This window comes from Podarcis erhardii (assembly GCF_964252035.2).
Source record: "Podarcis erhardii genome assembly, chromosome: 1".
NCBI classification, from domain to species: domain Eukaryota; kingdom Metazoa; phylum Chordata; class Lepidosauria; order Squamata; family Lacertidae; genus Podarcis; species Podarcis erhardii.
The window spans coordinates 62,300,852-62,318,587 of record NC_138497.1 but is presented as its reverse complement, the minus strand read 5'-3'; the positions used below and the strand labels follow the sequence as shown (position 1 = coordinate 62,318,587).

Here is a 17,736-nt window from a genome sequence, read left to right as displayed (position 1 = left end):
GGACGAAAGAAAATACCTCTTCATGAAGAGTTTAATTCACTGCCACAAGATGCAATGATGGCCACCAGTTCGGATGGCTTTAGAAAAGATTAGACAAATTCATTTTGGATAAGGCTTTAGGTGACTATGTTGTACCTCTACTGCCAGAGACAGTATGCCTTTTACATAACAGTTTCTGGGAATTTTAAGCGAAGGGAGCACTATTGTGCTCAGGTGCTTTTGGGGGGCTTTTCTTACATTCTTATCCTAAGCCATTTAAGTATTTAAATGGTAGAACCAGCACTTTGGATTAAACCAGGAAGCCAACAGAGCTGATATTAAAAAAAAGAACAGACAGAAGTCTGGCCACCACATTTTGGACCAGTTGACGCTTCTGGACTCTCTTCAAAGGCAGCTTCACATAAAGGACATTAATCCAGTCAGGAGGTAAGTGAAGCATGGATTATACTTTCTCAGACAATATGAGCCAAAATGTAAATACTGGCCTTGATCCAAGTCTAGTTATGCTTTGTTTGTGATACAGATGTATCAGTTCTACGTCAGATACATCTCTTGAAGTCAGTAGGAACTTGATGAGTATTGCAGTGTGCATTCATATCCAGATATGCAACTTCACCAGCAAATCTCTTTTGAGGGGGGGGCTAGTTTTTACTCAGCCATGCAAGAAAGCACATGCTCAAATGCATTATTTTCTGTGCGCATATTCCAGATCTGAGCCCACGTTCATTGAAGCCTGCTGAGCTCCCATGACAAAAGTGATGATGGGTGAAGTGTTACTTGGCCACAACCTATACCTGGCGCCCAAGATAAAAAAAGTGGAAATCTGCCCAAAGACCTGCTCCGACCATAACGCTGTTAAGATGGATATGAGATTAACTCCAACCGGCTCCTTCAGATGGAGGATGAATGACAATTTGTTTAGAGACCAGGATATTATCAAAAAGGCCCAAAAAGTTTTGAAGGACTATTTTGAGATAAACCTGAACACTACGGTGGAAAAAAGAACTGTCTGGGATGCAAGTAAGGCGGTGATGAGAGGGTTTCTGATACAACAAAATACAATTAAGAAAAAAGTATAGAATGACAAGAAAGATAAGATTTTGGAGAAAATTAAAGAAGGTGAGAAGAAGCTAAGATCGAGACCGAAATCAAAGGAGATTTTAAGAGAAATTAAACATCATCAAGAACAATATTCAAAATTGATAAATCAAGAAGTGGAATGGAAAATTAAGTTAATGAAACAAAGATCCTTTGAATAGGCAAATAAATGTGGAAAGCTTCTAGCATGGCAGCTGAAAAAGAGGCAAAAGTTGAACACAGTAACAAACTTGGAAATTGAGGGAAGAAATATTCAGAACCCGGTGGAAATCAGAAAGTGCTTCCAGAAATACTTTAAACAACTATATACACAGGGGCCACAAAATGAATCAGAGTTAGAACAATTTTTAAAGAAGAACGGTTTACCAAAGTTGTCTCTCAAGAACAGAACAATCCTGAATTACAAAATAACACAATTAGAAATTGAGGAGGCCATTCAGAACATGCAATTGGGCAAGTCTCCAGGGCCAGATGGGCTTACCTCCAAATATTATAAGACATTGAAAGACTATTTGAGGCATCCATTAATGGAGGTTTGCAATGAAATTATGGAGGGGAAGAAGGCACCAGAGTCGTGGAAAGAAGCTTTCATCACATTGATACCCAAATTAGAATCTGAAAAGACGCAACTTAGGAACTACCGCCCCATCTCCCTTTTAAACGTGGATTACAAAATATTTGCAGACATTTTAGCAAGAAGATTCAAAAAAGTCCTTAATGAAGTAATTCATAAGGGCCAAGCAGGCTTTCTCCCAGGTAGACACTTGTTTGCTAACACAAGGAATATTATTGACATTTTGGAACTTTTGCAAACAAACATTAATACAAAAGCTGTGTTAATTTTTATAGATGCGGAGAAGGCCTTTGACAATATCTCTTGGAAGTTCATGAAGAAAAATTTGGAAGGAATGGGAGTGGGGCGGGGGTTTCATAATGGGATAGAGGCAATCTATTCAGAGCAAAAAGCAAAATTGATAGTTAACAATGTGGTGACAGAAGAGTTTAGAATTGAGAAAGGAACACGACAAGGTTGCCCTATATCCCCTTTGCTGTTTATATCGGTCCTGGAAGTGCTCTTGAATATGATTAGGGGAGACCGGTTGGTGGAAGGTATTCAGGTCGGAGCGAAACAATATAAATTGAAAGCATTTGCAGATGACCTAGTTTTGACCTTACAGGAGCCAGAGTCTAGTACTAAAAGGGTATTGCAACTGATTCATGAGTTTGGTCGAGTGGCGGGATTTAAACTTAACAAGCAAAAAACTAAGGTTTTGGGGAAAAAATTTGACTCCTTTAGAGTCAGAAAGGTTTCAGAAAGAGACAGAATTAAATGTGGTCAAAAAAGTAAGATACCTAGGGGTAAACATAACAGCAAAGAACAGGAATTTATTTAAAGACAATTATGAAAAATGTTGGTCTGAAATTAAAAGGGATCTAGATGTATGGTCAAGATTGAAACTTTCCTTGTCAGGACGTATTGCTGTTATCAAGATGAATGTATTGCCAAAAATGTTGTTTCTGTTTCAAACTTTACAGATAGTGGATAAAATGGAGTGTTTTGGGAGGTGGCAGAGAGATATTTCTAAATTTGTCTGGCAGGGCAAAAAGCCCAGAATTAAGTTTAAGATATTAACTGATGCTAAAGAAAGAGGGGGCTTTGCCCTGCCAGACTTAAAGTTGTATTATGAATCAGCAGCTTTCTGCTGGTTGAAAGATTGGCTACTTCTTGAAAACACTGATGTTTTAGATTTGGAAGGATTTAATAATGCTTTTGGTTGGCATGCATATCTGTGGTATGACAAGGTTAAAATACATAAGGCTTTCAAGAACCATGTTGTCAGAAAAGCAGTGTTCAATGTCTGGTCAAAATATAAAGACTTATTGGAAAATAAGACCCCAAGGTGGCTATCACCAATGGAGGCTAAGGCCCCAAAAAGACTCAATATGGAGACCAAATGGCCGAAATATTGGGAAATAATAGAAAAAGATGGAGACAACTGGAGGTTGCAGAGTTTGGAGAAACTAAAGGGGAAAGTGCGAGATTGGTTACATTACGCTCAGATCAAAGAAGCTTTTAAGTCAGATAAAAAGTTAGGATTCCAGGTGGAAAAATCAAAGTTAGAAACAGAACTGTTAGAACCCAGCTCTAAGATACTTTCAAGAATGTATAACTTGCTGCTAAAATGGAATACACAGGATGAAACGGTCAAATCAGCTATGATAAAATGGGCACAGGACATAGGGTACAACATAATGTTTGCTGACTGGGAAAAGTTATGGACCACAGGTTTGAGATTTACGGCATGTAATGCCTTGAAAGAAAACATTATGAAAATGATATATAGGTGGTACATGACTCCAGTCAAGCTTGCAAAGATATACCATTTGTCTGACAATAAATGTTGGAAGTGTAGAGGAAGCTGAAGGAACATTCTTTCACCTCTGGTGGACTTGCCCTAGAGTGAAGGCTTTCTGGGAAATGATATACAATGAGCTGAAAAAGGTATTTAAGTATACCTTCCCTAAGAAACCAGAGGCCTTTCTTTTAGGCATTGTCGGCCAGAGTGTGCAAAAGAAGGATCGAACTTTTTTTATGTATGCTACAACAGCAGCAAGGATACTCATTGCCAAATGCTGGAAAACTCAAGATTTGCCCACACTGGAAGAATGGCAGATGCAACTGATGGACTATATGGAACTGGCGGAGATGACTGGCAGAATCCGAGACCTGGGAGAAGAATTGGTGGAGGAGGATTGGAAGAAATTCAAGGACTATCTACAAAAATATTGTAAATTGTATGAATGTTAAAAAAAGATGTAAGATTAGTAATAGTTCGGCTCCAACAAATTAGTCATAAGGAATACAAATCTAAATGCAATTGAAAGAAAAGACAAATTTTGGAAATTTGAGATTTAATATTGGAAAACTACATCATATGAATTGAAATAGGTTAATAATTTGCTAGCAAAATCTATGAGTTTAGAATGCAGGAACAAGAGATGTGAGGAAGTCCAAAGATGAGAATGAAATGTGGATATTGGAAAACACTATGTTATTATGTATGTTTATTATTGTTTAAACAAAAACTTAATAAATATCATTATATAAAAAAAAAGATCCTGGAAAGCTAATACTGGATCATAGACAATAGTGAGCTAGATAGACAACAAGAGCTAGAGAGCCACAGGTTAGCTAACCTGATACAAATTTTCTGATAACTTGTATTTCTTTCCAATCCTTTTCCTTAAAAGTCAAACTTGGCACTCTTTTTATCACATTTGATTAAAATGCTTGTGGGCCCAGGCAAAAAAAAAAAAAAAGTGACATTGAATTGGACACTTGTATGTTCAGTTGGTCCAAAATGTGGTGTCCAGGCTTTTGAATGGTGCTTGCAGGCCAGTAACTTCTATTTCACCTACACCTATGAAATGCGTGGCTGAAACTTTCCTAGAGAAAATTTGTATGCTAGTCAAGAGCCCAGTGGCGGAGAGCAGGCGGGGGCGGGGCTGGCACGTGTCCTGGGGGCAAGGAGCACGTCCTGAGGGCAGGGCGTGCCACTGGAGGGCAGCCGCGATGGCACCCTGGGGTTCATGCTGCCGGGAGCGGTGCGCTCCCCCTGCACTCCTCTTCCTCCGCCAGTGCAAGAGCCTATGCTGCAGGGCTATTATTAAGTACAATCTAAATTGAATTCAAGCTGAGAATGGAGCACCAATTCAAACTTGCAGACACTCTTGGTAGCACTCCTTTAATGTGACTAAATCTGCCCACAATACTGGCAGGTTGCCCATTTGGGGGGGGGAAATTAATATCCCTCCATGTTGAGGAGGTAAAAGGGTTCTGGCTTAGCTTGTTCCTTACAGCATAGATTTATTACATGGAGGAAAAAATTTTTGATGTGAAAGAGCATTAAAAAATAAATGTATACCCAACTATTACTTTCTGTTCCTGGGACACCCTGCAAATGTATGCCCTTTTCTCTCTCCACAAAAATCGACACCACAGCTAGTTAAAAACAGCTGTGGGCCTTGGAAGGTACTGCTGCTGACAGCTACAGTTCCAGTGTCACCTGTCTACAATTTTGTCCTCCTCTCCTAGTTGTATTCACTGGCTGAATGTGCTTTCCTGTGTTTGTCTGCATACACAGGGCCACTCATTGGTGCCAGTCCTCATTCAGGGCATATTTGTTTCTCTCTTTCCACCCTCTGTTCACATTGCATTCACGATCTCATCCTCACACAGTAGTGGTTGGTGGGGCAGGGCTACTCACCTGATCTCCCGTCACTGCGGTGTAACAGGAGGGTGAGGAGGAGGCAAGGTAATGAATGGTAAGGTCAGCATGGTGCAAACCACTAGCATATACACCAGATTGCTTCTACCAGTGTGTTTGCGCCATGCCAACCTTGCCACTACCTCACCTCCCCACCCTTGTTGCTACACCACAGCAACAGCAATAATGGAGGTCAGATAAGCAGTTCCGCCCTTCCAATCACACACATGCCTCTGAGATGAGACTGTCATCTGAGAGGACTGTACCATTTGAGTGCCTACATATTAAAACTGCTCTTAAATACCCATTTTGACAGATACAAAACTTTCCCATCTTCTGTTTGATATGCTTTTATTTCAGAGCCCAATATTACCCATTCGTAGTCACACCAGAATGGCAATCCCTCTTCAGAGAGAGCTGGAAGAATGCCCTGAATATTATCCTGATAACTATTAACACACGTGTTATTTGAGTTTACTTTAAATCTGAAAAAAAAGTTGCTTTAATAATTCCAAGCTAACGTGGGCTCTGTGCATACCACACATGCCTCGGCGTTTTAAATTTGTTTGTACAGCTGCGAAATTCTCAAATTAACTATCTGTCAGGAGAAGTAAAATATGGCCTGGAGAGCAAGGAGATGAAATCCAAGCCACTGGGAGAAAATTACAAAATGGACTCCTGCAATATGAATCACTTTTTTACAGAATCACACTTGCTATAATAATAAACCTGCAGTTTTGGGGGCAGTAGGTCATTAGCCATAACATGGGTAGAACCAGCCATTTACTACTATACAAATCCCCAGCATTTATTAACATAACTGTCACTGAATCTCCCTGTCTCTTAAATCTGCTGGAATATAAATTTAGTCATAATGCAAATACCACATGGCGTCCCACAGGTAGGTTTCACAGGCAGGGAAAAAATGGAATCAGGCCCTTCAGAAATGATCGCTATATTCCTCTGTATCCACTCTACTGTTAAATCCTCATCCAGGTTGGAATGATTACATTTTCTTTATGCTGTTTTAATGGTTCTAAAAATCCATACACAGAGGTATTATTTGTTGCTTTTTGGTAGGGTTGAGAAGCGCTGGGAAGGGACATTCCTGGGCTATGTTTTGCAATTATTTTCATGTTAGTGAACCGAAGAGCCCTTTTAAGAGTTGAATGGCTAAACTGAAATGTCAACCACTTAGCTATCCCACATCCTCAGCCCTGAACCTATCTTAGTTATTAGTAAGTCCCGTGAAAGTTTTCAACTTTCCTCAAGCAAGTGGGATGCTGCTGAAATGGAGGGCCCCATCTCCGCGAGGGATGGGGGAATCTGTCAATTTCAGTTTCTCTCAATTATTTATTTTTTCCAGTCTTAAATTCAGTTCTTCACATTTCTACATCAGTTTGCATTTTTTTAAAAAAAGAGTTCTCAGGAAAATTCATCAGGATTTTTGTGCATATTTTTCTTGATAGATGTATCTTTGCAAGCAATTCCCCCTAATATAATGCATTTTTGTATGTGACTTTCACTAATATATTGATTTATATGCACACTTTGCCCTGCAATGTGCATTTCTGTGCACATTACCTGGCTACAGAACTGCACTGCAAAATTTAGAGACATGTAAACTTTGAAGAGTAGCTGCATTTTGGTTCCTAGGCTGTTTCAGGGAGGGTGAATTAGGTATCTTTACCTTTAAATGCAAACTGAATTGAAATTTCAGTGATCAAGGTGGACCATAAGGAATCAGGCCATTCTTCAAGGAGTTTGAGGTCTTGTTATTTCAGGCTTTGTGAATTAACACAATAACTTTACCCAGTAGCAGATCAGCAACCAGTGCAGCTCTCTCAGCAAGGGACAACATCTTGCCAGTAGCCTGCTCTTGTGATATTTAGGACGGTCTTAATTATCAAAGTTTTAGAAACAGTGAACAATCAAGGCTTTAAGGATCAGTCTACATGCTACTGGTTCAGCCACTGTAACCGCCTGCTTTGTGTCAGATCTGACTAGTTCATCTAGCTCAGTATTGTCTCCTGTGATTTACAACTAGCAATGCTTTTCCAAGGCCTTAGGCACATCTTTCACATTACCTGCTACCTGACCCTTTAAAAAATAACATGGGGGAAGACTGGGATTAAACGTGGGACCTTCTGCTTGTAAGATTCAGAGCTGTGGTCCCTCCCCTGGAGATACAATACACTCCATATGGAAGGTGCTTTAATCCACCCCATCTGGGTGTATTAGCTTGCCATGTAGTTGAGGCCTTTTTTCCCCACGCTACTGCAAGTTACCAAAAAAAGAAAAGAAAGGCAGCTTCCAACAAAATATTAAAAATACAATAAAACATCAGACATTAAAAAATTCCCTAAACAGGGCTGCCTTCAGATATCTTCTAAAAGTCAGATAGTTGTTTATTTCTTTGACATCTGATGGGAGGGCGTTCCACAGGGCAGGCACCACCACCGAGAAGGCCCTCTGCCTATAGCAAATGTAGCAAATCAGCCCAGCTGCATGACTCGTACCAGCACCCAGACAGTTGGTGATAGTATTAGAATTAGCATTCTAATGTAATTAACAACATGGTAGATAATAAAATAATAGATTTTTATTCATAATAATAAATAGCAACATTCAACAAATTAAAAAATTCATGTGGCAGCTCTAATGTGTAAATTGGCCAAACAAAAGGGCAGAATAGCAGCATAGGACAGTGGTTTCCAAACAGTTCCAAACACACCAGATGTTTCAGAAGGTTTACATCAGCATTCTGTGATAGAAGGTGTTAGGGATTGGTGCTTCCCAGTACAGAGACCTCTGAGTTAAGAAAAAAGGCATTGTGGTGTCTGGCCTAAAAACTTTGGACACCAGTGACATGAAAAAAACACAACTCTTGCATGAACGTACTTAACAAGGGGGCTTGTATTTGCAAAATATTCCTTAATGTCTATCTAGAGAAGCAGCTCCAGGCATGTTTGCAGACAAAACCAAACGTGTGCCACATGACTCATGGAAATTTCATGCCCCTAATGTGAACTCCCAGTTCCCCAGTTGTCCCAGATTGTTCACAATGGGACCCTTATAGTCTTGCTATCGGGAATTTTGCACACTGATGCTTCGATGGAGACTATTCCCAGTGCTTTCTACTATGGAGGCAGCAGTGCTCAAATTGAGTTTGACAGGACCAGTACACTTTCTTGCATTCCATCAGTTTGAGAAGGAGATAATGATGCACCCCTACGCTGTTGTGGCCTCTGAAAGCATATCAGCAAGAAAGGAAATATGCAAAGGAAGCCTATTTTTCTCTCTCCTTTTCAATCGAAGGTGGAGTCATACAGGACCACACTTAATGCCAGATGGTGCTTATCTGACTGACATCACCAGTACCTTATAGCATTAGTCACTCCAAGTGAGTCACTGCAAAGATGAAATATGAGTGTCACCAAAGCCCTCCACAACTTTGAAGATAACACTGTCTTCAAGAGGGCAAAAGACCAGGTCTTCTGACCCTCTAGGGAACATCGTCAACATGATTTCAACTCTTGCAAAAAAAATGTTCAGTTTCCCCAGAATTGCCACTTTACCCTCCAGAAGTACCTTTGAATTGTTCTATGACAAGCAGAAACTCACCAAATGCAATCATTAGAAAAGCTCAACCTTTTGTTTCTTTTCAAAAGCACATGAACGCTTATTGACAAATAAGGAAGAGAAAATCCTATGTTTTGCTAATTTAATTTTTGCTTTTGCAAGGAAATATAATGCCTTAAACGTTTTATACTTCTGAAGGCAATGCTCATTTTTTGCTAGTTTGTCTCCTAAGAGATTGCTATGTCTTTAAATCCAATTAACATTAGCTTTGAAAATATTGATAATTGTGTTTCTTTGTTCTGAAAACAGCAATTTGGTTAAGGTAAATAGAAGCTTGAGCATCTAACGCCTATTTATATTTTGGTTCTGAACACCTATATTAAAAACGCTGCCGCTTAAAAGCTCAACCGCAGCATTTAGAAACAATAAAGATCTATTCAAATATAATGTCAACACTACAGCTGACTTGCCATGAAAATGAATTCCATTTGGCTTCAGTCACACGCCACTGAGGTACATGCCAGCTTCCCACATGGTTGGCCTGATTATATGGTAAATACTCATGTCAGCAATCCTTGTCTCCAAAGAACTGTGTCATAGATATCGCAGAACACAGGAAGTTGACCAGAAGGAGGTGGACAAGGCGCCATCTCCACTCCAGATTTGTGTAGGGTTAACTGCTTAGCCTTTTCTTCTCCTGCAGAGGAGGTTTAGGATCACAGTTTTCCTTCTCCTAGGTGGGCTACAACAGAGTCAGACCATTGGTCCATCTACCTTAGTGTGTCTACACTGACTGGAGATAGTCCTCCAGGATTTGAGACTAGGCTTTGCACTGGCCCCACTGAGGCAATGCATTAATTATCACTGCATTGATTTCCAATGGAACTGTTTTGGGGTACCAGGTGCTCTGATTCACCATAACAAATACCTCTAGAGCAGTTCCTTTTTCTGATGCCAGGTACATGAAATGGCAGATTGAAGGGCTCTTGAGTTCACTGACAGTGCCGATTCCCAAATTTGTGCAATTTCATATCTCATTTTCCCAAGCTCTGCTTCCCACACCCTTTCTGTTTATGTGCTGAATCACATAACCTCCAGCATGGGAGCCTGCCATCTTGATTCATCCCAGTAAATTTCACTGTGTGTTTCTTTCCCCATATAATTAAAAGACATCTCCTCCTTGGCCTACTCATCAATGAGGAGCAGATACCCATTATTGAGATCCAATGTGCATGTCTAATAACTTATTCTTTTGCATCCAAAGCTGTGTGACTTGGCCATACACAGAGAACTTCCATTACTGTTTTTAAGGAATGCTTTCAGGAGGTTCAGCGGTAGTGCTTTAATTGATTGGAGGGGGGATATAGAAAAGCCAGTGACTGACAGGGTATTTCTCAGGGGAAAAAATTTCAGCCCTGACACAGTATGCAGAAATCACCCATACTCCTTCAAGCTTATGAAAATACTGACTTGTAATATTCTCTCCCTGCTCTGGCCTTCTCATACACTGACAGCCGCCCCCTCACTCAGCTGCAGCCTGGCTGCTGTCTCCAGCACAGTTCCTCTGGCAGCTGTTTCACTTTTTGTATCAGCCCACACCTACCTACAAATATATATATATATATATATATATATATATATATATATATATCCAGAGTGCTTTATCTATTTTAATAGCAGCTGAAGTGTCTAAGAGGCCCAGCTGCCTGCCGCAAAAAGCCATCTTTAAGGTAGCAGCTGGATGAAAGCCATACTATGCTTCTCAATCCCTGCACAGCCTCATGGCTCCATGACAGCACGTATATTATGAATGCGGCAGAGGCTAATGGTTCGAGGGGGTAATATGGAATCCATACTATGCCGAATTTCATGCACTCTTATTCTCGGATAACGTTCTTGGCACCGAGGCCCACATTTTCCAGTTGTGGAGTCTGCTGCCTGAGACTTTCTACACAGGGAATTACAGTGTGAAACAGGGGGGTGGGGAGGGGATGCCTCCGTAACAATTGGCAATGACACAAAGGCCATTACCCTGCCATTTCTTTGCACTCTTACGCTACAGAATGTGAAATAACACACACACACTGCATAGCTTTGGAATGAGGTTTTCTAATCTCATTCACATGACTCCCACAGACCACTGGGAAAGAAAAGGGCTCTGTGAAATCCAAATGACTCCAGTGAAAAAGGAAATGTGAACTCAGCATTGTCAAATTCCAGCATGGGACGCAGAGTCCCAAGAGGGCAAAGTCCCAGGAAGGCAAGATGAAGTCATTACCTGAAGGAGCATCTCTACCTCCATCGTTCGGCCCGGACACTGAGGTCCAGCGCTGAGGGCTTTCTAGTGGTTCCCTTGCTGCAAGAAGCCAAGGTACAGGGAACCAGGCAGAGGGCCTTCTCAGTAGTGGCACCTGCCCTGTGGAATGCCCTCCCACCAGATGTTAAAGAGAAAAATAACTACCAAACTTTTAGAAGACATCTGAAGGCAGCCCTGTTTAGGGAAGCTTTTAATGTTTAAAAGTATCCAAGTTGCATACTCACTTCTTTAGAGGAATTGTAATCCCATCAATAGCAGACAACCTCCCATCCGTCCAGTCTAGTGAGCCACCCACTAACTACACTGGGGGGGGGGTGACAAAAAAAAAGTATGCATCCCCTACCAGGTAACCAAAGACCTGAAAGAAGGAAAGAGGAAGGGGCAGCAGGCCTTGATTTGGGGGGGGGTACCACATTGGGTACTCTAGTGCTAAGGTGAACCACATCTGGGGATATTAGTAGCTCAATGAAAAAGTTAGATTTTCTTCAATCTGGAAAAAAGATGGGAGGAACACAGGGGTAACACAGGATGGCTCTGATTTAATTCTAAGTTATGGAGATGCCCCATTAAAAAGGGAGTGAACGAAGTGTAGCACTAAATGTCTAGTGTGGAAATGACATTGTTTTTCAGCCCCTAAATTGTGGCTGAGTTGTGCCTTGACTAAAGTTGTTTGCATCAATGCTGCCACGATCATTTTAGTGGGTGATGAGAGCGAAGAAGAAAGACGACGAGTAAAGATAAAACATTAAAGGTGGGTCATTGTATCTAGAGATATTGAAGGCTATTAAACTTTTTCAAAGAAATGATTGTTCATGCTGTCTCATGACTTAACCAACATTTACCTTTCCAATCTTGTTGACCTCAATGCAGTTTTCTTTAAATTTCTCCTGTAAAGTCTCCGCTAGCCGACAGAGCAAAGCCCCATTATCCAATTTCTCCATGAAGGTCTCAGCTGTTATTTCCTTTCCTGAAATGGAATAAAAATAACAGCATTCAGCATCAGCTTTGACAATTACCAATGTTCTGAGCAGGTATGCTTATATTGCAATTTTAGTTTGTGCCAAATTATAGTTGTGTCTTTAAAAGGAATCTGATGTCATATTATCAAAGTACATGGTCACCAGTTGTTGAAAATAAATAGTGGAGTTGTTTTTAGAATAAACCTCTGATTATGGACCCAAAAGGTAAGTGGAGCAGGCACATTATTGTATTAATATTTTTTGAAATATGGTTTCTCTCTCTGTGAGCGAGCCATGATTATAGGATTGTGAAATAGTTGGGGTTGTGTAAGGTGAATACTACCCTGCTTCTCTCTACTTCTCAATGTCTGCAAATAAAATGAAAAAAGTCAATGTGGTGGTGAGTTTTTAAAGAAATCAATTTTAATGAGTGGATAAACACGGAATTGGTTCCTTAAGAAATAACAATGAAAAACTGCAATAATAAAAGAGGAAAGGCAGGAAAATAACCAGGATGCAGCTAGGAAACCTTTGGCTGGAACATTGTCTGCACTAAGCACTGCAAAGCCATTAGCTGAATTACAACTAGTTTTCATGTCTGGAAGCAGAGTGCCAACCGGGGACAATATGAGACCATCAGTAGAATGAATTTCATAGTGCCCAAGCTCCTGGCACTATTTTTCAGCGGCAAATTGTGTGGAAAGGAGCTGTTACTAACAGCCATAGAATTTGCCTCGTCCGTCTGTTTCATCATGATCATTTAGACCTGCTCAAGAAGACTTTCTAAAAGATTTTACTGCAGAAGAAAAACTTACTTGCTTGAAAATGGTTAGGAAAGGAGAGAGAGAGGGGGGGGAGGGAGACTTTCCCCACCCCTCCATTGATGAATTATTATGTATTCTGGGGAAGGCTGCCAGAATGACTAAACCAACTAATGTCATATGTGCCTGAGAAGACAGACTAATGCATTTTGTTTGCTTTCATTACCTGTCAAGAACAAAAAGCAAAGAACTGAGGTGAGTCTTGGGATAAGGTTTTCTTTGTTTCAGTTTTCAATGCTTTATCCATTTCCATTTTGTAACAGATATGGGCAGCAGTCATGTGCAATAGCTTTCCTACAGAACCTATATGCAGGATTCCTTCAGGTGTTCCAAAGAACATGTAAGTGCTCAAACGGGGTAGGGAGCATGGATGTGCCACTCCTAACCTTTGAGGACTGAGCACAGTTGAATACAGTTCCACACTTACATCTGTTAAGGAATCCTAACCATTCAGGGCTCCTGATCAAAGAAGGGATTCTGAATGTGTTTAGAATCCCCCTGTAGACCAGTCTGTGGAAGAAAGTGTGGGATCACTCAGGGCAGAGGTTGCATGAATCCTCACACATTCTATCAAAAGGGCCTTTGTTCCATTTCAATATGATACTGCAATTTAGAAATACCATCTGATTAAAGATCAGAACCACCCAGCCCTATTTTCACCAAGAGAGCAGAGCACTGAGTAAACTCAAGCTCAGTTCCTCTCTTCCATTGCCTTGTCTATACAGTATGTATATACCATGTCCCTTGCTCCCAAGTTCCCATTGGCAGCACTATTGTCAGGGTTTTAGGGAGAGAGGAGACAGAGAGCGAGGGCGAGGAGGAAGAGGACGACAACGAGCCGAGGTTGTCCCAAAGTCCGTCTAGCGAATCAGAGGATTCCCAGAAGGGAGCCCCCCTGGTCAAGCCAAGGGGCAATAGAGAGGGAAGCAGTCAGAAAGAGGGGAACGAAGAGGGAATCCCCAGTGGGAGTGGCAAAGCGGGACCAGCTCCCCCGTCAGAAAGGAGTGGAGGGGGGGGAGTTGCCAGTGTGTCAGAAAGAGCAGGACAGGAAGGAGGAAGGGGGAGGAGTTCGGAGCAAGACGTCCTGCCTGAAAGGGAGGAGTGTAGTACCGAGAGCAGCGTAACTGTAGAAAGGAAGGTCAGAGGCAACGTACGCGCGCCAAGTTCAAATATAGAGGCGCGCGGAAATGAGGAGAGCTCTGAGGAGGAGCCTGGTGCCAAAGCACGAAGGAGGGGGGAGCAGGCGGGAGAAGACTCAGCCTCTGGGGAGTCCCGGAAAGAGGGAAGACAGGGGGCAGGAAGACCCTGCGGAAAAGGAAAGAGAGGAAAAGGTGGAGCAGTACAAGCCTCTTAAATTGGTGCAGGGGAGGGACGGACTCAGAGGGGACTTCTAACATCTAAGGGTAACAGATGCGGAGCCACGGAGTTGGGATGTAATGGCTACAATGATCTTCAATAAATCCTTTTGTACATAACTTGGACTGGACTTTGGTCTCTTGTGAGCTGGGACCTCGGGTGGCTCTGACAACTATCATAGTCTTTCTCAGAGTAGACTATGCAGCAGGGGCCCAGAGAGCACCAAGCTGGGTGGGGTAGGCCTGAGCTTGCCAGAAATAGCCAGGTATGTTTCCTACATACAGTTGGTACAGAACTAAGGATGGGAAAATACGTCTATCCATTTCAGCTTCTCGTTTTTCCTCATCTTCACTTCTGTTCTCCACATCAGTTTTTGATTTTAAAAAACAAAAAAGCCAAAAGCTCCTCATGAAAATTCACCAGCATTTTAGTGCAAATTTCCCATAATATACACATTTTTATATCCAATTTTGCCTTAAGATACACATTTTTGCAAAGCAATTCTCCCTAATATTTTGTATTGTGTGTGTGTGTGTATTTATATGCACATTTCACCCTAGTATATGCACTTTTGTACACACTGGTTGACTAGAGAACGGCACTAGAAATTTGGACAATTGCCAATTTCAAAGATCAGCTGTGTTTTGGTTCACATATTGCTGTGAAAATTAGGTAGGTTCACCTTTCAATGTGAACTGAATTGAATCCCGGTCCCCCACCCAGTACCTCCACAGAGGAGCCAGAAAGTGTTCATTGTGTTGTATAGCTGCTGTTCTTCATTCTGTTCTCTATCAGCAGAAGGAGAATGTGTTCCCTCATAAGCAAGCCTGGCCCTACTATTAGGTAGAGCAAAGCAACCATAGAATCATAGAGTTGGAAGAGACCACCCCCCTGCCAAGCAGGAAACACCATCAGAGCACTCCTGACATATGGTTGTCAAGCCTCTGCTTAAAGACCTCCAAAGAAGGAGACTCCACCACACTCCTTGGCAGCAAATTCCACTGTCGAACAGCTCTTACTGTCAGGAAGTTCTTCCTAATGTTTAGGTGGAATCTTCTTTCTTGTAGTTTGGAACCATTGCTCCGTGTCCACTTCTCTGGAGCAGCAGAAAACAACCTTTCTCCCTCCTCTATGTGACATCCTTTTATATATTAGAACATGGCTATCATATCACCCCTTAACCTCCTCTTCTCCAGGCTAAACATGCCCAGCTCCCTTAGCCGTTCCTCATAAGGCATTGTTTCCAGGCCTTTGACCATTTTGGTTGCCCTCCTCTGGACACATTCCAGTTTGTCAGTGTCCTTCTTGAACTGTGGTGCCCAGAACTGGACACAGTACTCCAGGTGAGGTCTGACCAGAGCAGAATACAGTGGCACTATTACTTCCCTTGATCTAGATGCTATACTCCTATTGATGCAGCCCAGAATTGCATTGGCTTTTTAAGCTGCCGCGTCACACTGTTGGCTCATGTCAAGTTTGTGGTCAACCAAGACTCCTAGATCCTTTTCACATGTACTGCTCTCAAGCCAGGTGTCACCCATCTTGTATTTGTGTCTCTCATTTTTTTTGCCCAAGTGCAATACTTTACATTTCTCCCTGTTAAAATTCATCTTGTTTGTTTTGGCCCAGTTCTCTAATCTGTCAAGGTCGTTTTGAAGTGTGATCCTGTCCTCTGGGGTGCTAGCCACCCCTCCCAGTTTGGTGTCATCTGCAAATTTGATCAGGATGCCCTTGAGTCCATCAACCAAGTCATTGATAAAGATGTTGAATAAGACCGGGCCCAAGACAGAACCCTGTGGCACCCCACTAGTCACTCTTCTCCAGGATGAAGAGGAACCATTGATGAGCACCCTTTGGGTTCAGTCAGTCAGCCAGTTACAAATCCACTGAGTGGTAGCATAGTCAAGACCACATTTTACTAGCTTCTTTACAAGAATATCATGGGGCACCTTGTCAAATGCCTTGCTGAAATCAAATGCCTTGCTGCCATCTCAGGCAGCTGATTTTGGGTGCCCTGAAAGAACAGCTTTTTTTCATTTATTTTTATTGTACTATTTTTATCCCTAGGGAGAAAAACTTGTGTTTTTTAATTTGTCTAAGGTGCCAAACTTTGGACAGACTTGGGTATAATACACATGGGGGAGAATCAGTTTGCTGTTCTACATCAAACAGTAAAAAGTTTACTGTCCTGATTCTGTGCATAGCTGTCAACTTTTCCCTTTTCTTGCGAGGAATCCTATTCGGAATAAGGGAATTTGCCTTTAAAAAGGGGAAACGTTGCTAGCTATGATTCTGTGTCCCAAGTTATGATTACAATGATTTGTTAGGAGGGCTTTGCAAAAAAAACCTCAGCAAAAATCACTTTTGGAAGTTTTAAAAAGCACTCTGTTTTAGCTGGGGTTTGAGTGGCTTGGGTTCAACTTTCAACAAATAAAAGAGGCTTCAGTTTATGTTTTCTTTGGTTAAATTTGTAAATTGATATGTTATCTTGTGCGTTTTGTGGTTTTCATGTTGTAGCCAGCCCAAAAACGAAATCCAAAAATAAAACGAGTGTAATAACAATGCAGAAATCACAGATTTTCTTAACTTGGCACCCCAAATTGAAAGTTTAAGTAACAAATCAAAAATAGATTTAACAGGCTTGGCATTTAAATTATTGCAAATTATTCTTTTTCCACTAGCTGAATAAAAGTAAAGAAGACAACTGAAGAGAGGCACACTTGTTTGCACAGCAAATAGCAAGTTAGAATTACATGGAAAGCAGATAAATCGTAATTCTAAAGTAGCCTCTGTCTTTGGAGAGATCCTCTATAAGTGATGCTTGCATTTCCTCAAGTTTAATATTTAAATCACTTTTGGTATCTTCTTCCCAGAAAACTTTATTTTCTCAAAGGAACTGAGACCATAACAGTCTCTGCTGTTACCAAAACAAAATAGGATATACAGTACGGCATTAGCTTTCAACCAGCAAGTTGTCACAAATTGCCTTGGGAAGATTCAGATGGCAATTCTGATGTGGGATTTCATATACTGTATGCTGCACAGCATGTTACAACATCAACATACACATGGCTAGTATTTGAATAATCAATACGCCATGAAGCCTGCAGATTTCCAGAAAGGGGAGTGTGTGATATCACCTGTGTGATAATAGTCATAGGACCCACTTGAGCAGTACATAGTAGAAATAATGCAGGGAGGAAGGAAATCTGTATTTTCAAGGTCACCTCTGTGCCAGCTGCTCAGACTGCCAGGTTAGTGTACAAACACCAGCCAACAGCAAAGAAAGCTATTTTCCCGACATTCTTCACTTTGCAAAAACTATCTGTTTCATC

The 17,736-nt window shown here is 41.4% G+C and overlaps 1 protein-coding gene across 5 annotated transcripts in view; it reads right to left on the bottom strand.

Annotated features, from left to right (window-relative positions):
- Positions 1 to 17,736, bottom strand: part of GAS2 (growth arrest specific 2) — a 118,451-nt gene that overhangs the window by 75,251 nt on the left and 25,464 nt on the right. For all 5 annotated transcript variants that reach the window (XM_081836013.1, XM_081836010.1, XM_081836009.1 and 2 more), the window contains one exon: positions 12,108 to 12,232. In XM_081836013.1, coding sequence (XP_081692139.1) covers positions 12,108 to 12,232 — 125 coding nt within the window. The remainder of the gene's footprint in view (positions 1 to 12,107; positions 12,233 to 17,736) is intronic.